The 22,006-nt window shown below is 34.0% G+C and overlaps 2 protein-coding genes and 1 long non-coding RNA gene across 6 annotated transcripts; 1 reads left to right on the top strand and 2 right to left on the bottom strand.

The window, feature by feature from the left end:
* Window positions 1–176: 176 nt before the first annotated feature.
* On the bottom strand, window positions 177–1,409 carry LOC146940421 (uncharacterized). Its single transcript, XR_015033493.1, has 2 exons — window positions 862–1,409; window positions 177–772 (listed from the first exon to the last, which is right to left on the bottom strand). It is a non-coding gene; the product is annotated as an uncharacterized LOC146940421 (long non-coding RNA).
* Window positions 1,410–6,044: 4,635 nt separating this feature from the next.
* On the top strand, window positions 6,045–7,856 carry LOC146940420 (large ribosomal subunit protein eL15z). The gene is made up of 4 exons (XM_085754125.1): window positions 6,045–6,096; window positions 6,194–6,360; window positions 7,161–7,358; window positions 7,451–7,856. The coding sequence occupies exons 1-4, from the start codon at window positions 6,093–6,095 to the stop codon at window positions 7,694–7,696; spliced, it is 615 nt and encodes a 204-aa protein (XP_085610251.1). The 5' UTR covers window positions 6,045–6,092; the 3' UTR covers window positions 7,697–7,856.
* Window positions 7,857–13,257: 5,401 nt separating this feature from the next.
* Window positions 13,258–21,094, bottom strand: LOC146940419 (protein argonaute 4-like). 4 transcript variants are annotated; one of them, XM_085754123.1, is made up of 23 exons: window positions 20,890–21,094; window positions 19,453–19,723; window positions 19,155–19,360; window positions 18,824–19,045; window positions 18,583–18,719; window positions 18,406–18,503; window positions 18,233–18,330; window positions 17,933–18,086; window positions 17,637–17,753; window positions 17,416–17,523; window positions 16,747–16,809; window positions 16,526–16,642; window positions 16,276–16,441; window positions 16,075–16,187; window positions 15,686–15,823; window positions 15,460–15,590; window positions 15,260–15,325; window positions 14,876–14,939; window positions 14,684–14,795; window positions 14,525–14,598; window positions 14,044–14,138; window positions 13,909–13,940; window positions 13,258–13,809 (listed from the first exon to the last, which is right to left on the bottom strand). In XM_085754123.1, the coding sequence occupies exons 2-23, from the start codon at window positions 19,699–19,701 to the stop codon at window positions 13,634–13,636; spliced, it is 2,736 nt and encodes a 911-aa protein (XP_085610249.1). In that variant the 5' UTR covers window positions 19,702–19,723; window positions 20,890–21,094; the 3' UTR covers window positions 13,258–13,633. The 4 variants fall into 4 exon arrangements, with proteins under 4 accessions (XP_085610249.1, XP_085610247.1, XP_085610250.1 ...); XM_085754121.1 differs by having other exon boundaries at window positions 20,996–21,094; XM_085754124.1 differs by having other exon boundaries at window positions 21,031–21,094.
* Window positions 21,095–22,006: the final 912 nt, after the last annotated feature.

The following is a 22,006-nucleotide window of genomic DNA, read 5'->3' as shown; positions in this document are numbered from 1 at the left end:
TTCCTTATGTTTTATGTTTGTAAAAAAAAAAACATAACGATTACATGCTGGCTAAGTATTGGATTACTTTTTCTTGTAACTAGATCGCCGGCCCGTGCTATCGCACGGGTCAATATGAACTCAATAAATTAGAAATTTAGGAGTTCAACATCACATGAAAGACGATAAATTAGGAGTTCACATTGAAAACCAAATACTTATATTAATCAGATGAAACATACAGACACGGACACAACGCAGCTGGGTGCGTATACAAAATAAGCCAAACAATGCACTTCCAATGCATATCCCACATAGAAGACTGAAAAATATAATTATGTAAAATGACGACAATATAAAAAAGGGTACATGAAAGCAGGGCATGGCTCAAACATACATAAAAAAGCACATGCAAATAAAAGCAGTAAATACACCACATAGTTCACACTACAAACAAAGGACACAGACAGAAAGGCATTAAAAACCCAAACAAAAAAAACATTCCATGATTTTTCAGCACTTAATTCAGAACACCAACGCAGACTGGTTAATTGATCTTTGAAGCTGAACTCTAGAGGCAGATTATTTTTGGCTCTTTTGTTGCGGACGCTTCACCCTCAAGTTGAGTAGAATCAAGACCTTCAACGTTCCCTACTGCCCGTTTTCCTAGTGATTTGCTTGTCGAGCTTTCACCCAACTCGAAACTCTCGTCTTTGCTGTTTGAATCTCCGCCTTCAATGACCTCCGCCGTGACTGCACCCACGCACATCGCCTGGCCTCCCTCATTCACTTCCTGGAAAATATACACCAGAAAATGCAATTCAAATAAAATACGAAGATACTTTTACAAACGTGATTTCGCAAAGAAAGGGTAACTCTTACATTAAGACCGTGTAATGTTAGGAAACGATTGATGGTATCATCATCAAGAGTTAATTTCTTCACAGTAAAACTCTGCCAGTTGCGAAACAAATTTGCGTCACCAACTTCCACCTTAAATGTCGACGAAGAACAAAAGGAATGGGAAGAACAAAAGGAAGAACAAAAGGCTATCTTTTTGAAGAAAAAATATAGAAAAGAGTAATCTAAAAGTTCATGGAAAATGGGCAAACAAACATGGTATAAGAAAACAATCTCCAATCACAAAAACAAACTTTTGCAGAAGATTATTGCAGAGGAGTGTGAGAAAATGAGTCATGAAGTAGAAGAAGAAGTGGAATTTGAGAGAATGAGTCATGAAGTAGAACTTGAAAAATGAAGAGAAACTTGGAAAGCGGTCACCGATTAATAATTGTGACAATTTTCCAATATGATAATGAAGAGACAAAAAATTTGAAAGAGTAGAAAACAACTCTCGGAAGTTGGAATGAATTAAATGCCACCGATTTTTTAATTATCTTTTTAAAGGAAAAATTCGAAATTCAAATTGGCATGAATTTAGGAGGGAAATATTTTTAGGGTTAACCTGATTAGCATTTAATGCAGCAAAATTAGAGGCAAATTTGTAGGGTTTAGTTGTTGCAACCCGTAACAACTTTTAAGAATAAGGGATTACTTTTACTTTTCATCAGAGTATGTAGAAATTTTTTGTTGATTTATTTTTACATTCTTTGACACAATGACTTTGAAGCTTTCACTATCTGTGTATCGACAATCTTTTCCGTTGATACTTATATAGTGTGATTGTTCATTTTGCAACTTCCTATTAATGCATGATGGGTTGCTTCATTTTTGCTGCATTATATTACTTCATTTGATGTCCATTTTGATTTGGATTGATAATACTTAGATAAAATATGTTTGTCCTTAATTTATCATGTTATACAAATGATATGCAGGAACCTATATAGTGAAAGATTGAATTCAGGAACCTATTTTGGAAAGAGCTTCTCTTGAAGACATTGCTTTGGTTTTAGCTGTTTTTTGGGGGACATGGTTTCAACCACTAGTACTGCAAATTTCCAATTTTTGAAGTAAGATTTGTGGACGCAATGCAGCATTATCTGCTCATTTGGCTGTCTTGCTAATGTTACCATCTTGTACAATTCATATAAATTATAGTTTTGCTGTCATGTGGTAGCTATCAAATGCTTGTTTAATGGATGGTATATATGAGGTTATCTTTGATGTTCGGATTGTTTAGCTTTCTTTGACGTGCTGCTTGCTTAGCTTTCTTTGATGTGCTACTTTGTTTATCTTTGATGTTTTTAGGAGTTGAGTAGAACTTTTCCCTGATGTAGATATGATGGAAATTTTTTATTAGAAGAGATTGGTGAAAATTATGTAAGATTTTGTTGGCTGTATTTGGCTGTATCAAAAGTGGAGTAGAATCCCTTGGACTGTTTTATTGAACTGATGTAGTAATATAGATTTCATAACAAGTGTATAAGCTTCCTTCAAAAAAAGTGTATAAGCTGGAATGAGTACAATAGAGAGGGAAGAATTAGAGAAAATCTAGACTCTAGAGAAGCAGAATACATATAGTCCATTTTCTTTAAGCATTTTAGTGACCCAACTTTGATGGCATTAGGTTTTCTTCAATTGGTATACAACATTTCTACCCCCATTAAAATTGACCTTGTCCTCAAGGTCATGGCCATGGATGTATATATGCAGAAAGGTGAAAGTCTTTAAAGAAAAGAGGATTGTGTACCTGCACATTTGAATCAAAGGTATCACAAATAAATTCTAGAATCTCATATAGGCTTCCAATGCTGTAATTTCCCTTCCATAACAGTAGGAGAATACCAGGCAAAATTTGAATCCAAACTATATTGAATCTTGCATCAGCATAAAATGAATATACTCTCTCATTCCTGTGAATGAATATACTCTCTCATTCCTGTGGTAATATACTTGTTATGAAGCCAAGAAAGCACAAAATTACTTTCATGCACATGGTTCTTGAGCTTGATATTGAAATTGTAACACTCTTATTGTATAGCCACCCAAAATTCCTTTTCCATTGGCATAAAGTGTAGTAAAATCTTTACAGACAAGAGCTAGACTAGGATTCAAGTTCAAGCCATCTAGCACATATGTAACATCCCTCATGCCGGAAGAATTTCCAATTTCATGCACATGATTATATTCATGACTAGTGTGAAACGCAACTCTAAATCCAATAAGAAACAACATGATGTAAAATTTTAGAGACTCAATATCTGTATTATTCAAGGCAAGAATTATGAAGCTAACTACTTGCAACATGTTCTTCCTTCCCCTTTTGTTGCCATCTTCACCACCATTAGTAGATACCATCACGTAAGAAACATAGCTCCTGTTTGTTTTTGCGGTGAATGCAAGCTTAACGTGTGTTTTCTCTAAATCTACAAAATGTAGCTTCTTCATTTTTCAGGTTAAATATGTCTCGGGACACGATAAATGAGAATCTACCACTGTTTCAAACAAGCAAATAACCACTTTTGACTCTCCTAAAGTGTTTGAAGTTAACAATCTGATTTAAATGAAAGCATCTAGTAGTACTGTTTTCATAAAAAAGCATGTGGCACTAGCGATTTCTCAGACAAGCATCTTTACAAGAACTCGATGTTAATTTTAAAAGTGCTGCATCATACTAAAGAACACAATTTGGCATTGCTCTATGATCGAAGTATTTTAGAATCTGTCTCAATTTTCGGAAGCAACTTTTTTTGAAACCTCTTTCATGTGTAATCTGATACCCACTGCATTCCTGTTGTGTTATGTCCATTACTTTATTAGTCCATTACCTCATTAATCGGATCCATGTGAATTTTTAAATAAACTTGATGTTGCTGTGGTATCATTTTTTCAGCAAACGTGTAGCATGGAGTCAAATAGCTGATTCACAAGCAAGTTTGCTACTTAAGTTTTCTTCTCAAAGTTAATAAAAAGTTTCTTTTTTATATGAAAAGTCAATGAAGATTATATTTTGTTCTTCTATTCATTGTTGTTCCTAAGTAATAATTCTTCATCTTCTAAAAAAAATCGATTAAACTTTTTTGAAAGGAAAATTTGACGAAAATTGAACGTGTTTCTTTATTTATCTACCTACCCTAAAATTGAACGTTTTCTTTAAGCATTTTAGTGACCCAACTTTGATGGCATAGGTTTTCTTCAATTGGTATACAACATTTCTACCCCCATTAAAATTGACCTTGTCCTCAAGGTCATGGCCATGGATGTATATATGCAGAAAGGTGAAAGTCTTTAAAGAAAAGAGGATTGTGTACCTGCACATTTGAATCAAAGGTATCACAAATAAATTCTAGAATCTCATATAGGCTTCCAATGCTGTAATTTCCCTTCCATAACAGTAGGAGAATACCAGGCAAAATTTGAATCCAAACTATATTGAATCTTGCATCAGCATAAAATGAATATACTCTCTCATTCCTGTGAATGAATATACTCTCTCATTCCTGTGGTAATATACTTGTTATGAAGCCAAGAAAGCACAAAATTACTTTCATGCACATGGTTCTTGAGCTTGATATTGAAATTGTAACACTCTTATTGTATAGCCACCCAAAATTCCTTTTCCATTGGCATAAAGTGTAGTAAAATCTTTACAGACAAGAGCTAGACTAGGATTCAAGTTCAAGCCATCTAGCACATATGTAACATCCCTCATGCCGGAAGAATTTCCAATTTCATGCACATGATTATATTCATGACTAGTGTGAAACGCAACTCTAAATCCAATAAGAAACAACATGATGTAAAATTTTAGAGACTCAATATCTGTATTATTCAAGGCAAGAATTATGAAGCTAACTACTTGCAACATGTTCTTCCTTCCCCTTTTGTTGCCATCTTCACCACCATTAGTAGATACCATCACGTAAGAAACATAGCTCCTGTTTGTTTTTGCGGTGAATGCAAGCTTAACGTGTGTTTTCTCTAAATCTACAAAATGTAGCTTCTTCATTTTTCAGGTTAAATATGTCTCGGGACACGATAAATGAGAATCTACCACTGTTTCAAACAAGCAAATAACCACTTTTGACTCTCCTAAAGTGTTTGAAGTTAACAATCTGATTTAAATGAAAGCATCTAGTAGTACTGTTTTCATAAAAAAGCATGTGGCACTAGCGATTTCTCAGACAAGCATCTTTACAAGAACTCGATGTTAATTTTAAAAGTGCTGCATCATACTAAAGAACACAATTTGGCATTGCTCTATGATCGAAGTATTTTAGAATCTGTCTCAATTTTCGGAAGCAACTTTTTTTGAAACCTCTTTCATGTGTAATCTGATACCCACTGCATTCCTGTTGTGTTATGTCCATTACTTTATTAGTCCATTACCTCATTAATCGGATCCATGTGAATTTTTAAATAAACTTGATGTTGCTGTGGTATCATTTTTTCAGCAAACGTGTAGCATGGAGTCAAATAGCTGATTCACAAGCAAGTTTGCTACTTAAGTTTTCTTCTCAAAGTTAATAAAAAGTTTCTTTTTTATATGAAAAGTCAATGAAGATTATATTTTGTTCTTCTATTCATTGTTGTTCCTAAGTAATAATTCTTCATCTTCTAAAAAAAATCGATTAAACTTTTTTGAAAGGAAAATTTGACGAAAATTGAACGTGTTTCTTTATTTATCTACCTACCCTAAAGTGTTTATTTTCATTTCATTTTTACTATTTTTACAAATCTTAAGATATGAAGCTGCAACTGGTATAGTTGATGGTGAACGGTAAGAATAGTTAGTGTGATTCATTGATCGACATAATTTTTATGCTCTAAATAGATTGCTCTAAATATAGAGTTTGGTACTGAATATAGATTGCTCATTCATACATATATACATATATATATATATATATATATATATATATATATATATATATCAATTAAATTTGAATTAAAAAAATAATTTGAAATAATAAATACAACCATTTTTCCCCTCAACAAAAAAAAAAAGTTTTCAAATAGCAAATAGGTAGGTGCATAAATTACTTTACAGTAAACAGATTCAGATATGAAGGAAATAGAATTTGGGTCAACCCGAGATGAAAGCCCATTGGCCCAATACGAAATAATATATAAACTTCCTCCATTCTCAAACCCTAAACCTTACTGGGTTTGCTGCGCCTAATCTCCATCATTCAAAGACAAACCGAGAAATGGGTATGCATCCATCTACTCTTCGATTCTCCATGCTTTTGTTTCTGTATGATAATCATCAGAGAAATGTGATGTAATTATTGTTGTTATTTGTGAATAGGTGCCTACAAGTATGTTTCTGAGCTATGGCGCAAGAAGCAATCTGATGTGATGCGATTCATGCAACGTGTGAGGTGCTGGGAGTATCGTCAGCAATCCTCTATCGTTCGTCTCACCAGACCCACTCGTCCTGACAAGGCTCGCCGTTTGGGTTACAAGGCTAAGCAGGTATTATTAGATCTATGTTCTTGCTGATTTATGATGAATTTGTTCTTGTTGATTCTCTGGATTTTACTTGCTGCGTTTTTTGTATTTTCATTTTAATGAATTTAACAGTTACTAAGAATTAATCACTTAGGGTTTTATAAAAGTGATTTTGTCATAATTTAGAGAATGATAATTTAGTCATTTTATGAATAGAAACAATATTGTGTATATTTACAAATAAGTCATTTTTTTAAAATGGGTTTCAAATGGAGTAATATTGTTGCAATAAAATGTAGTGTCATCCTATTCTGCTGTTCATGGTTTACTAGTTAACACCTGGGTGGGGCAGAAGTTACAATAATTGGTTTAAATATACAGTAAATGTGTTAATAGTAGAGTAATCATAATTATAAAATTTCATATTCATATAGAAGGTAAGTTTGTATCCTTTGAACCATTGCTCAAGACCATGTACAGGCCTAGAGACTATCAATTTTTTGTGGTTTATTAATTTCCAAATTTTTGTTAATGTCTGATACTAGACTTATCTGCTCTCTTGTTGTTTGTTTATTAGTTTATTTTCTTGTGTTTGTATTTTTATTTTTACTGGTTATTCATGTTGAACTTGTTATGATTAACCTTGCTAAAATTTGTGATTTGCAATGTTGTTTTTGTTTATTCATGTTGATGTTGATACTGTATTAACCTTGCTAAAATTTGTCAATTACTGTATTTGTTAATGCATGTTGAACTTGTTATGAATTATCCTTGCTTCATTTTGTAAACATGATTGTGATACTGTAATTGTCACATCATTTCAGGGATATGTTGTGTACCGGGTGAGGGTACGCAGAGGTGGTAGGAAGAGGCCAGTTTCCAAGGGTATTGTTTATGGTAAGCCCACCAACCAGGGAGTTACCCAACTCAAGTTTCAAAGGAGCAAGAGGTCCGTCGCTGAAGAGCGTGCTGGACGGAAGCTTGGTGGTCTTAGGGTTCTCAATTCCTACTGGGTCAATGAGGTTTGTTTCTGTTTTTGAACTAGTTGAAGTTCAATTTGGTTGTGATGTGCTGGCTGGTTGATCCAACCCCATTGTTTTGTTTTGTGCTACAGGATTCTACCTTCAAATATTTCGAGGTCATTTTGGTTGATGTTGCTCACAGTGCTATAAGAAATGACCCAAGAATCAACTGGCTCACCAACCCAGTCCACAAGCACAGGGAACTTCGTGGTCTCACTTCTGCTGGAAAAGAAAACAGAGGTTTGAGTGGCAAGGGTCACCGTTACCACAAAGCCCGTCCATCCCGCAGGGCAAACTGGAAAAGAAACAACACCCTGTCTCTCCGCCGTTACCGTTGATTTTACTGCAGTTATTTTGTGTTGCTTCATTTTCTGGATATTGAGTGCATTATATCTAGATTTTGGATAATTTATAATCAAGTTTTGTATTCCCTACCTGTGACATTGCCTAGAAACTCGTTTTGGTTGTTGAAAATTACAATTTTCCCTTGTTTGATCATTTGTTATTTAATTTTGTCTAAGTTTTAATATTATGTTTTGGTTTATTTCCGCCTTCCTTTTTTGTTTTGATTTGACACATCATTCCCTATTACTGCAAATTTTTGGGTCTTCAAGCAAGGTTTTATGCGTACATTATTGCAGCAACTCATTTGGCTTTTAAAAGAAAAATCTGTCGCAATTTGCTGTTTTGTTAACTCTATCATCAAACAAAATCAAAGATGTTATGATTTTGCTGTAATGTTAGCTGCTGTAAAATGGTGATTCTCTTGTAGCGTCACAATGGTGCTCAGGGCACCTTAATTGATGCTGATCTATTCTTCTATTTGCTGTTTTTTATTTTGCGTAGGCCTTCAGTTGCCATTTAGCTTGCTTTCATGTTTCTAGAGATAATTTTTTCTGTAATGTATATACTGGAGTCATAGAATTTTTAGGTCTTGTGTCTTTGATTTGTTGTGATTAGTAGAAATGTAACTACTAATGTAGCTATTGCGAAAATTGCCTAGCACAGTCTGGAATAAGTTGTGTTTAGTTACAACCAGGTTAAATATTTGATGCTACCTCTCTTTTTTGACGAAAAGATACTACCTCTTTCAAAGCCAGTATTCAAATATCTAGGGATACTCTTCGGTTATGTTTATTAATTGTAGCCCATATGAATCTTCATATAAATTTGGGAACTTGTTTGATTCCTCTTCTCATAGCCGTAGTTAGAGCTATTCAAATTGCATTAGTGAAAGGCTTCTCAAAACAATTGTTGGAAATTTGATTTTGTAGCTTGACATTTTAAGTGTTACTTTTTACATAATTGTAGTGCTTCTTGCCTTCAAAATTTTTTTTTTTTTTTTTCGTTTTTTCAGGAGATCTCTCTTTTAGTTTCTTGTCGTAAATGAAACTGATTAAGCAAATAATTTTATAAGAGGACAATTTCAATAAGGTCATGCATGTTGCGTTTGTTTGCAAGTCACCTCTTACAGGAAGTTTCCAATTGAAGTATTTTGAGAAGAACATAACTCTAATCTGAAAAAAGTTTGTTGGGTTTGAATTTAGTTTTAAATTGGTTTGAAGAAAAGGTTAACCAAACAGCTCCAATGCCATCATTTAAGAAAAAAAAATCTTGAACAAAGGTTAGAAAATCGTATTAACAACAAAAGCAGAAAAGTTAAAGGATAATGGAGATGAAATCGTTTCATTACATGGCTAACTCTGACAAAGTTTGAAAATTAAATTGCATTCTTTCTGCCTTGCAAAATTTGGCAAAGAGAACAGTATAAATGTGGAAACAACATGATTAGATCAAACTTACAAATTACAATCAAGATTATATGTAGAACTTATATGTGCTTACTATGAATGCTAAATGCTAAGTTAGAAATATTCACAATGTCTATACTTATATTTTCACTTTCTTTCTATTGTTGACATAATCGACAACAATAATGTTCAATAACAAAACTAATTAAGTTGTTTAATCGAAAAGAGAAGACAGTATACTTAAATTTTTACTTTCCTTCTGTTTCATCACCTACACTTTTACTTGATAACAGAGAAGACAAAAATAATGAATAACCTCATGTTATTATTAAGTGAAAATTGACGCAGGAGAGCGCAAAGTCTGAAACATAGATCAGTTTACATAGAAAAGGGAACAACTAGGAAGGGGAGCGGATAAGACTAACAAACTAAAAAAATGGTTAAAACATAACAACTAAAATCCTTTTTATCTAATGTTATGATACGTACTAAGTTTCTCTTGTTAGCGGCCAACACTCGGGTGGGATTTAGTCCCACATCAGATTGATAGGATCCTTGAGAAGAGTTTATAAAGAGGAGGCACTCCTCACCGTACAAGCCGGTTTTCTAAGGATGAGTTAGGTCTTGATTCTCGTTACATGGTATCAGAGCCTATCGGGTCCATCGTTGGGCTTCCTGCATCTCCACGCTTCAGGCCCATTGGGCCGGGCTGAAGCGTGAGGGGGTTTTGTAAGGATGAGTTAGGTCTTGATTCTTGTTACATCTCTAATACTCCCGAAGAGCCGGAGAGTATATACCTGTTAATTCCAGCTTGAAGATGAAATTATGAGGAGGACAAACCAAAGCACGATCCATCTCTATATGGTTGATGCGTTCATGAAAAGGGTTTGAGGAAATAAGGCGAGCAGATTGATTGTCACGATATAAAAGGGACTATGCATCCACAGTCTGAAGTAACGTAGAAGATATGTAAGCCACTACCCAGTACCCACTGGATCTCACAAAGAGGTTGAAGTTGAAGTCGTCAACTTGCATTCGGCTTCTGAGGTAGATTTTGACACAGTTGCTTGTTTCCTTGACTTCCAGGGCATTAAAGAATCACCAACAAATATACAAAAATCAGTCATGGATTTGTGAGTGTCCATACAACTGGCCTAATTGGAGTCACAAAAGGATTTAAGCTGAAGTGTAGACGAGGATGGCATGAAAATACCCTGCGCTGGTGACAGGTTGAGGTATTTCATAACTTTCACAACGGCATCATGATGAGTAGTAGTAGAATCAGTCATGAATTGACCAAGTTGCTGCACTGCTTAACTAATATCTGGCCAGGTGTTAGTAAGGTAAATCAGTTTTCCAATGAGTCTGCGATAAGCAGCTGGGTCAGAGAGAGGTTGTCCTGCATCCTTGGTTAATTTTCTGCTCTTTTTCGTATGAACAGAAGCTGGTTTTGCTCCTAAGAGACCAGTTTCAGAAAGAATATCCAATGTATATTTGCATTGACAGACATGAATTCCGGTCTTCGAACGAGCAATTTTCAAGGCATAAACAATACTTCATATGCCCAAGAACTTTGATCTAGAAAGAATTGTTTAGAAATTCCTCAATGGCGGTTACTTTTTTAAGGTTATATTACCTTCAAGAATCACATCATCTCCACAGTTTTTTTTTTTTTGAAGGTCATATTACCTTCATGAATCACGATTCACATCATCAATGTCAATTAGCAAAGCAGTAAACAAAGAATTTGAAGAGACGCCTGGAGGTAATTACATAAAAACCTCTCCATTTAAATCACCATGTAAAAAGGCATTGTAGACATCTAACTGGTGCAAATGCCAATTTTAAGATGCAATAACAAGAATGAGTCTTACAATGGTTAACATTACCACAGGAGAATAAACGTCAAACAAATCAATACCTTCGATTTGATCAAAACCTTTTGCGACAAGCCTAGCCTTATTTCAGTGCCATCGGCTTTATATTTAGCTTAGTAGACCAAAAAGCAACAAATAGGATTCTTACCTGGTGGTGATTCAGGAATTAATTCCATTCTATGAACCCAACAAGGATCCTTAACTACCTGCTTATGGGTAGTAGGTTCACTTGTAGTAGATACAGCCGATATGAAACTAAAATAGAATGATGAAAGATTTTTGTAAGATAAAACATAGGATAAAGGTATAAAGAGGTAGTGCAAATAAGTAAAAGAATTATTTTTTTTCATATAGGTCTGCTAATATCATTAGAAGGATTAGACGTAACAGATTCATGTTGATTATTTGAATGTTTAGATTCCTGATTGTTGAGTGCAGTAAAAACAGAAATAGGTTCATCAATACTTATAGAAAATCAGAATTAACAATCCGAGAATTAGTAGAAATATAAGGAAATACATGTACATAAAAAAGATAGCATTTATAGAGAGAAAGTAAAGCAAATAAAAGATAACCCTTGGTGCCTTGTTTATAGCCAAGAAAAATACATTTTCTAGCTCTAGAATGCATTTTAGATCTATTAATTGTTTAGGTAGAACATAAGAAAGACATCCAAATACTTCTAAATAAAGCATACAGTAGGATTATGATAGGAAGTCATATAGCATGACCAAAAACAATTGGGCAATTTAGAGTGGAAAAACAAAGCTCTAGTCACATTTAGTAAATGTCTATATTTTCTCTCAAGAATCGAATTTTGTTGAGATGTTTTAACACAAGTTTGATATAAAATGGCTATATTAGAATAGAAAGGAGGCATTGTACCCAAAAAAAAATAAAAAATAGAAAGGAGGCATATTGAATTCAACACCATTGTCATTACTTGTTATTACGAGTGGTTTTTACTTTAGTTTGTAATTAAATGGAAACATAGTATACAAAATTTTACATAAGACACCTAATGACTGATTTATTTTTCATAAGGAATAGCCAAGTAAATCATGTAAAAAATAGGCAACATTAATAGGGTCATCAACAATAGGCAAAAAATAACGATGACCTTCAAAAGAGGCAACATTAATAGGGCTCCATATATTCGTGTGAACAAGATCAAAAACATGTAAAGTAATGCTATAACCAAGAGGAAAAGGAAATCTGAAAAACTTGGCCATATAACAAGAATAACAAATCACAATTTATTAACGGAAATAAATGGAAATTGTTTACATATTTTCTATATAAGAGGAATAGAAGGGTGGCCTAACCTAAAATGCCAAAAAAATAAATAAAAAAACAACACCAGAAGAACTATTGACATGGTTTAATTGAGGATGTAGAGGTTGTTATGATGCTCCACATGCCCAATCATCCTCTGGGTATGTTATGGTAATCCTGAATAATACAAGAACCGTGAGAAAGAGTTATTTGACAATTTAAGTTATGAGTCAATTTTGAAATATATAAATAGGGGTTTTTCTATCATGAAGATATAAAGAAGCACGAGTTTTATAGTTCCTGAATAGCGTGCATGAATATTGGAACCATTAGGAAAACAATAGAAATTAAACAGGTTTGATGATTTTAACGAGATAGATAAAATAAATAGACAAACACCTGAATCCAAAATCCAAAAAGAATTAGGATTAGAAAAGAAACCTGAATTTGAGATACTACAAACTATATGTGATGGAGTTTCTGTGGAAGATTTATATGCTGTGGATGCTTCAGTCTTGCAACAATCTTAACTATTTCATCTAAATCTAAGATAAGCACCAACTATTAACTAATTTACACCGAAACAAAAACAAACAACTCTCCTGTCTAATTGAACTTCAATTTCCAGTTTTGCTTTTAGCATCAATACGGAATATACACTTTGATCTTATTCAATTTCAAGCCCTCAAGTCATGCTTACCTCAAATATATAAAAATGCAGTACACTAGGAAATTCATATAGAATCTCATAGGAGATTCAGCATGAAAGGATTTGAGAAGTGCAAAGTAAACACCTTACCACAAACTGGATAGCTCTCACTTCTCTCCATCCACTCATATGCAACCATGAAAATGATGACAAGATAAGAATCAAACTAAAGGTCCTATTATCATACTAATCAGCTTGCTGGCATAAAAAACATGTCCTTCAAACAAAGACCAATTTTCACGGAAACAATAATATGAAATTAAGAACTAGCTTTCAACGTGCTCAGGTTTCATTCCATGACCATAACATTATATAACATTAACTTCAAGTCATAACCATAACATTATATAACATTAACTTAAATCCAACGATAAGTCATAGGTACAATCGATAACCATAACATTAACTTAAATCCAACGATAAGTCATAGGTAAAACGCCATAAACACTTAGCCTACCACAAAACGCAAAAAGGCTCGAGACTGGAGATATATGTGAAAGCTTGTGTTGAAAGCTTTCACATATAAAACGTCAACAGCCTAAGGCTAGCAAGATCAAGTCAACCACATGGTTTAAACTAGGTTCGAAAGTTAGGTTGGAACAGTTATATACACAGCATTCTGTCATGTCATCAAAAGTCTCCAGAGAAGCAGGCTTATAAGCCTCAAACAAAGAACATGGAGTTGCACACGTTGTCCTGCAACTTTGGCAGCTGAGGGACAGGTACAGCTCCTGCAGCACTCAGCCCACCATGGCTTGAGGATGTCTCAGATTTATCCTTGAATTTCATGAACTGCCCCAACTGAGTAGCGGCCAAGTGTGCATAGCATATAGGTGCAACTGCGGATAAGAATATAATTTGTAGATAAGTTTTAATCATGAATTAGAACATAGGAATGCCAATCTATCTAGAAAAATAAATGATGTGCAGGAACTTACCAACTGAAATAGCAGTCGTGCTCCTCTGGTAACTGTGATATCAAAGATAATTAACTTAGATTGATCTTAGGTAAATCAAAAAAAAAAAAAAAATATCAGTCTAATGCAATCAAATGGATCCAATGTTCTACTTACACATATGATAGGGAATGAACAAGCTCCTGAAGTTCATCAGGGGAGAAGCCAATCTCATCAAGCAGCACATGGTAGTGGGTAGGCCTACTGGTGCCCTGAGCACAAAGTAAAACAGTTCAAAGCTCACATAAGTAGAATGACGGAAAGAATTCCAAATTCTGGAATAATAAAGCAAGGTAATTTCCATATAACTTTCATGAGGTTTAAGATCGTTTCAAAACATGATTTCAAAAAAGTAAACATCAAATTTTGAAACAAGTTAACATTAAATTTTCTTTCAGAAAAAAATAAACATCAGACACCAGGAACAATGTACAAAAAAGGGACATGTAAAAGTGAACACGTGCACAATTCAGACTAAAAACATACAGTATATTCACATAAGCCACAATCATGTTCAAAACTAGAAGTATATCAAGAGAAACATACATTATGAAGAAACATATCAGCAAAATTATTTTAAAAAAAAATGGATACTCACTATCATCCCAGCATGAGCACAGAGGTAGAAATCATAGTTTCTTGGATGACAAATTTTATTGTCGATAACAGTTCCTGCAAAATAACATGTTAATAAACAATGGAAAGATTGTGTCAGACAAAAAACTATAATCTATCTGAATATTCTGAAAACACTTGCCAGGTGGAACGTTGTCAGGAGAATTGGGCTGGAAGAATCTTGTGTGGTGGTTCTTTTGAGCAACAATTACCACAAATTTTGGAGTCCAGTTTTCATCAAGAAACTTGCATGCCTAAGAAGTTAAAAGTCAAAATTTGTGCTCACGACAGAAATGTATACTACATAAATAGCAAAGTTGATCAGCTCATGAACCTCAATGATCTGGTCGAGTTCAATATTCAAGACTTGATTGAATTGTGACTCACTAACACCATCCCTATATTGACAAAAAACACCATGATCAGAACCATCAGAAAAGAATCGCAATATTCAGAATAATATAAACATGCTTCAACAAAAACAGGATGTGTTTTGTAGAAAATTAATATATATAGGACAAATACAGAACAAACAAGATCATGTTATCTTAAATAGCCTCAACTGTTAAATAACAATATACCACATTGAAAATCACAATAACAACAATTCCTCTGTATCAATTTAATTTATTTAAAACATTTACAGTTAATACAACCAAATTTAAAAAAAGGAAGAAGGAAACAATCAACACCAGAAGTGTGCTCAAAGAAAACGTACCTGAAAATAATTATGTTATCTGGTTTTCTATTCTTAGAACTAGTATAGAAATCGAGCAAGAGTTCCCTGCAGTTGGTGAAATCATCAGGCTAAACAGTCCTTTTATATATACTATCTGGGAAGAAAATTGTCTGAAAATAGGACTACCAATAAAAGCGCAAGAATGATGATTTAAACGGACATGCCCTATATTTTGATACCTCATGATGCCTTCATCCTCAGTATCTGATACTTTCTTGAACAAATTATCTATCATTTCAACTTTTGCAGACTGTGTGCGAACACATGCCCTATATTTTGAAATCAGAGGCCACTGTCTAGAGCTGACAACCTACAAGTACATATTTAGCATTAAGCACAGGAACCAATATGACATCCAGAAGACCTAACACCATTGAGAACAAATAAAACTCTATTATCGCTTACAGCGGCAATTGAAGGAATATCAGTCTGCCCTGGTGAGCCATGGGACACATCCATTCCTAGAATGAGGGTAGGTGCTTTGGAAACAATAGGAAGAGATGGAGAACTTTCAACACCCAACAAAGAGTTCAACCCACCAAGCTGCAGGACAATAGAGAGATTAAATGGATAAAACATCATGATACAACTAAATATGCAATAAAATAAAACTATAATGTCAAACCATATTTAAAATAAAACTATAATGTCAAACCATATTTATTCAAGTAGATGGGGAACAAATATGAAGGAGTTCAGATATGGCAATGATACTACACACTACAGTCGACAATCTACATGTAGAAAGTAGCCTCACAACTTGTTACCATTAACGCCGAACCGTAACTATATACCTTGGCATTTATCTTCAACATAATATTACCCAAATAATTATCATTGACTCTTAGAGGACACATGCACTGATTAACGATTCCAAAATCAGCAAGATTCTTCTTTTTCCAGGGCCCTTGGATGTCAAAGAATAATTCCAATATCAGCACTGGAAAATTGCTTAGGCATATATAAATAAGATACAATAACATCAATTTACTAACCATAAATATCACAGTTTTTCCGATCAGGAAGCAAACAAAGAAGGAATTGAGGAGCCCCTGGAAGTTTGGACTGAATGTCCTCAAACATTTTCTCAACTCTCACCATTGGTGGAGCTCGTCTAAACTGAGGATTTTCTTCAAACACATCGAATGGTTGGTCAATCATCTGCAAAGGTTAAAAGACAAAAATAATTCAGTGAGAATTAGCACATTCACTCTTCAGTTAGTAACATGCAATAGTAGAACTTACAATTCCTTTCATATTTCCAATTCTAATTATATCCCTCACAAGTCCTCGTACATCACATCGTGCAGAAAAGTTTGCCACAGCCCATTTTTCTATCTTCTTTGTTGGCTGCACAAATTTCTGTAGAAGCATTCAAGTTATTAGAATTTAGAAGCGAGTCAATGTTGGCTTTAGCTGAATCATATTAAAAATCATCTCGTGTGAGAAATGCATTACACAGTTACCTTGTTGTTGAAATTCCATCGTCCATTTCTCGGAGTGAAATCTTCACCATTGCCGAACTTCAACTATTGAAATAGATCCAATAATCAGTTTCAAAATACAACACATAATGCTAAATAGACCCCTATGAGCGCAACAAGCAATTAAAACTTAAAAATGTTACATCTATTCACACTCTTCTCTATATCAAATTGAGACCTAACATCTAAAATCCAGTATAAAGCAGATCAGATTTTCATGCAATACGGAAATTGTCAAGCTAAAAGATAGCAAAGATATGAAATGTCTATACATTTGTGTAAAGTTCAACAGCGTGTTCAGAGTAACAAGGAAGAGCGGAATATGTTCTCTACAGTAAAGAGAGCAGGAGGAATAGCTTTGTTTGTTCTGTAGATCCAGATAATGTGATTGAGTCTTAATTGTTCAAGATCTTCCAAAAGGAAACCAGAAAAACAATATATAGCAAAAGCATTTGCTAAAAAGGCAATTCTTGCCATCATATTAATAAGGTGAACAGTGATTTCTCATACAGGGGACAACAGATTCTGTATTTGTCAAACATCAAGACAGGTCAAGATGATTTTCTTCAGATAGAAAACTAGACAAAATTTATAAATTAACAAAGAAGTACACAGTCAGGACCAGTCGACCACAGGAATAAAAAAAAATACCTTTGGAGCAGGCAAAACGCGTCCCTCCACTTGAGTGAAGCCTGTGCTTATAGAAATTCCACAACTTTGAAGCAGAGGTTCAGCCCCATAGTTGCTAGTTTTAAGTGCCTTCGGCAACAAAACAAAAAAAAAAAGAAAAACTAGTAAGACCCCCTTAAGCTATGATGTGTTGATACTTGATAACATGACAATATCATTCAAAACATGGCAAAACAACTTACATCCGTCAAAATTCTCATTCTCTCTTGTGGCTTCTGTCTGGACTTCTCCACCAGTGAAGCCCTTTGAAGTGTGGATAGAGATTTAGTATATCGTTGTAGTGATACCAATTCACACAGCTATAAGAGCAAAGATGAACAAAGGGAGAGTTAATAACTAAACACACAATTTTGATCACTAAAAAAAAATACAATATGTAACAACAACGACGACAACAACCAATCCTTATCCCATCAAGTGAGGTCAGCTACATGGAACAAATACAATACATGAAACAAATGAAAAGACTGAACTTCACCTCCATGGGGAAATATGTTGGCCGTTTAGGCCTGCCAACATTAATACATGGAAGATCAGCAGAGTAGCGCAGATCTATCTTTCGGACATTAGCAAAATAATCCAAAACAGTCATTTCATCAGTACCCTCACCATCCCTTTTCTTCAAAGTAAAACTGCAAAATAAAAAATAATTATCATTAAACCTAAACCCATCATGTAAAAACAACTCTGCAATTACAATGCAGCACATACAATAAGTCAACAAAATGTCATCCTCAGCCAAAGGGATTTAAAAGAAATTAAAGGAAAGAAGAAATACGTAAGCTCTTTGCATGGGACTTCGCTGAGTCCACATATTTTCCACTCTTGATTGGATGGATGAGTCTTCACCCTCAGATTTTTTAGGGTCCTCTTGGCCTGTTTGAGGAAGCAAGTAAATGATCAGACATGATCAATGAAGGATGATAAAGAATATTAAGCAAATTGATGTACCTTTCCCCAGTCAATCTGAAAAGGATCTCTAACATTTTGATTGGAAATTAAGAAATCCACCACAGGCCCAGGTTGAATTATCATGGTAGTTGAGACATCTATGTAATTTGGAAGATTGCGGAAAGTTAGACAACAAGCATTGCCATAACAAAGTTGAATATGGGATTAAGATTTAACCTATGTTAAGAGAGAGCCCGCTCTGTGTAGCTCTAAAACTTGAGTGGAATCCTCTACAGCCAAGAACACCACCCCCAACATCAGCAAAATTCTTGGGATCATTGTGGAAGAAAGACTGGCGCACAAGTAAGCAGCCCCTGTCATAGACAATTTGAAGTTGAAAATATTGAGGTTGATTATGCAATAGACAAAATCGAAAATATCACAAAAGTATTAGCAGGATATTGAAAGAATTACTTACTGCTTAGCGGCATGTTGCCTCAATATGATATCAAGAACTCTAACAGCTTCTTGGAAATTCTCTGTTTCCTGCCCGCGTAATGCATTTGCAATCGCATACATAGGAACTTTCGTAGCAAAGCTAATCTCAACTTTAAATGTCTTTGCATTGTACGGGCGTCGCACTCTCTTTTTGTCAGCTTCATTGTCTCCATTAGCATCAGGACTACGATTTCCATTGTTTCTAAAAAAAAAAATGAAGAGAAAAAAATTAGCACAGCTGAAACAATAATATATGAAAACTGATTTCAAGGGCCAGTACAACACAACAACTTTATGATAGTCATTTCTACCTGCTGGAAACAACATCCTCTAAAACAATTTCAAACTCAAGCTTGTTTTGAGGAAGAGAGCCAATAGTAAACAAGCTTTTCTCCCCATCATATGCAAATTCCTTGCCATTCAAGTCAGAAGCATATGTCTCCTGCACCCTGTCCATAATCTTCCTCCCAACACCCTTACCTTCCACAGGGCGTCCATCTTCATAAGCAAACGACACCTTTTACATAAGAAGAAAAAAGTCAACTTTGTGTAAGGAGCTTAAACACAAACACAAATAATACCAAATCACAAGATATGTGAGGGACATACACTGTACTGGAAAAAGTATCCATCATTTTTACCAATGTTAACGCTGAAGTGATTTGTTAGAATAGGTATCTTCATTCCTTTTGATCCTAGACCGCGTCTCGCCATTGGAAGACGAGCAATTTTTTTCTTAACAGGTTCAGGAGGGGCCAGCTCCTCTGCTTTGAGAGGTACCACATCAGAGGGGACAACAGGAGGTGGAGGAGGCAATGACTCCTCCACCCCATTTACCGTTACCATTTCCGTTTCCATCTGCCTCAAACGAATCCATATCCTACAGACAAAAGGTCACAAGTATTAGATAAAACATGAGTGTAAAATTCCAAAAAGAATTCAATAATTTATAAATGGCAAATATCTAAAAGAAACTACATGGTAAACCTATACAGCTAAAACAGCCACCACTGAAAATCACCGCACCCTAAAAGGAAAAACATATAAAGCATGTGTTGGAAACTAAAAATAGGTAACTATAACTTGTTTCATGGCACTAGCATAACATGATTGCAACAAAACAAGGAAAAAATTAAACTTTGTAAATGTTCTTGTACTGCTATAAATATGAAACACTATGAATGTACTTGAAAATATTAAATAGCCTCTAAGAAATCAACTTCACTAGATCAAAATATTGGAATAGACCACTATTTTGGGTAAATACCAAAACCTTTGAAAATGTGTTAAAACTATGACAGATTTTAAAAAGGAAAAACAGCAGTACTAGTTCATAACTACGACCAGATGTTAAACATTATTTAAAAAAATAAAATACAAACATTAAACAATTACTAATCTAAAAAAGGGGCTGAAGTAAAGAGTTGAAAAAAGTCAAATAGACAAAAATGAACCAAAATCAGCAAGTGGAGAAGTTACACAAACAGAGGAAAAACAACGCATTCAATGTACGGTCAACACTACTCAAATGCAGTACCACTGTACCAGATACCAACAAAGACCAACTTTGCAACAACAAAAATCTAATTACAAAAAAATAACATAAAAAACCAAAAAGAACACCTCAAAAGCTAAATAATAACCACCAGTACCGAGTAAAGAGTAACCAAAAAAAAATTAGAAAAATGTAAAATTTCCAAAACATCAAGCTTCATTTCTTAAACCTAATAAATCAAACACCTTTTTAGTTCAAAATAAACAACAAAAATCACAAGATCGAAGCTGTAAACATGCATGCAGCAACCACACCAAACTATAACACCCAGAAAATTAAAGGGTAACATGGTAAATTTTCATTTTTCACAGAAGAAAAAAAAAATCTACAACGAAGCTAAAGCAAAGTAACCCTTTTTTCAAAAAAAAAAAATTAAATTCAAACACAGTAATGTAGCATGCATGACCAGAAAAACCGAACAAACCAAACAAACAAAAAATTTAATTTTCACAAAAAAAATATAAAAAAAATTGAGAGGTTAGTTAAGTGACCTTTGAAATGAAATGGTTGAAAAATAGAGTTTTGGGTTGAAAGAGAAAATTGCTAAGAGTACACAGTAGCTAAGAAGAAAGAACCAAAACCCTAAATTTTACATACCCCAGAAAAGAGAGAGAGAAAAACAAAACACAAACACAGTACAAAACACTCACACAGTACTTTGTTTCTGAGTTATGTGAGTTTTGAAAGCTCGTTTGCAATGTGTCAACGCTCTCTATCTCACTATTAAAAGGTGTGATGTAATGCATTAACTACGGTACTTGTTTCCTACGGTGCGTTTCGGTGCAGTGAGGGAATTTGAACCGTTGATTTTATTAGTGGGATTTGATGGAGGGATAAGATTTAATCAGGGTTTTTGATGAGAACGATGCGCATTGCGCACGCTTTTGATGGGGTATGTGTAAGTGTTGGTGAGTGCTTTCGTGATTTTGTTTATGTTGTGTTGGGTTTCTACAATTTCGGAAATGACGGTTTAGTCCAAAGATTCCGTTACTTTCTATTCCATTTGATAAAAGTCTAAAAACTAATTAAATAAGGAAAGGGAAAATGGATAACCTATGGATATGGAGTGGACCAAAAAAAATGTGGTCCATAGAGTACATTCCTACAAAACATTGGATGCTCAATTTTCAAACATTACAAGAATTCTACTCTTCCTCCAGCACAAAACACTCGCACTCTGCAGCCATGTTTAAAATGTGTCTGCGCTAGTTAACTAGCGCAAGTATAAATTAATGCGCAATTTAAGTTACGTGGCGCAAGGTGGATATTTTTTTTAAATTTATTTACTATTTTCAAATTATGTTATTTACTTTATTTGTAAAATATTTTATTTGCTTTATTCTAAATTATTTGTTCACTTTATTCTAAATTATTTATTTATTTGTTATATTCTAATTTAGTTATGCACTTAAAATAAATTCGATTTTATTCTAATTCAATATTTATTCTAATTTATTTATTCATTGAATACAAAATTAGAAAATAAATTCAATTTTATTTATTCAATACATAATCATAAACATAAAATAAATGCAAATATAAATGCAAATAAAAAACAAAAATAATAAATATAACTCTCATTTTATTAATATCATTCAAACATTACAA

Source organism: Medicago sativa, chromosome 3, assembly GCF_051527215.1.
Source record: "Medicago sativa cultivar Bolivia chromosome 3, Bolivia_mono, whole genome shotgun sequence".
NCBI classification, from domain to species: domain Eukaryota; kingdom Viridiplantae; phylum Streptophyta; class Magnoliopsida; order Fabales; family Fabaceae; genus Medicago; species Medicago sativa.
The sequence above is the reverse complement of the archived record's forward strand: the minus strand, read 5'-3'. Positions and strand labels throughout refer to the sequence as shown.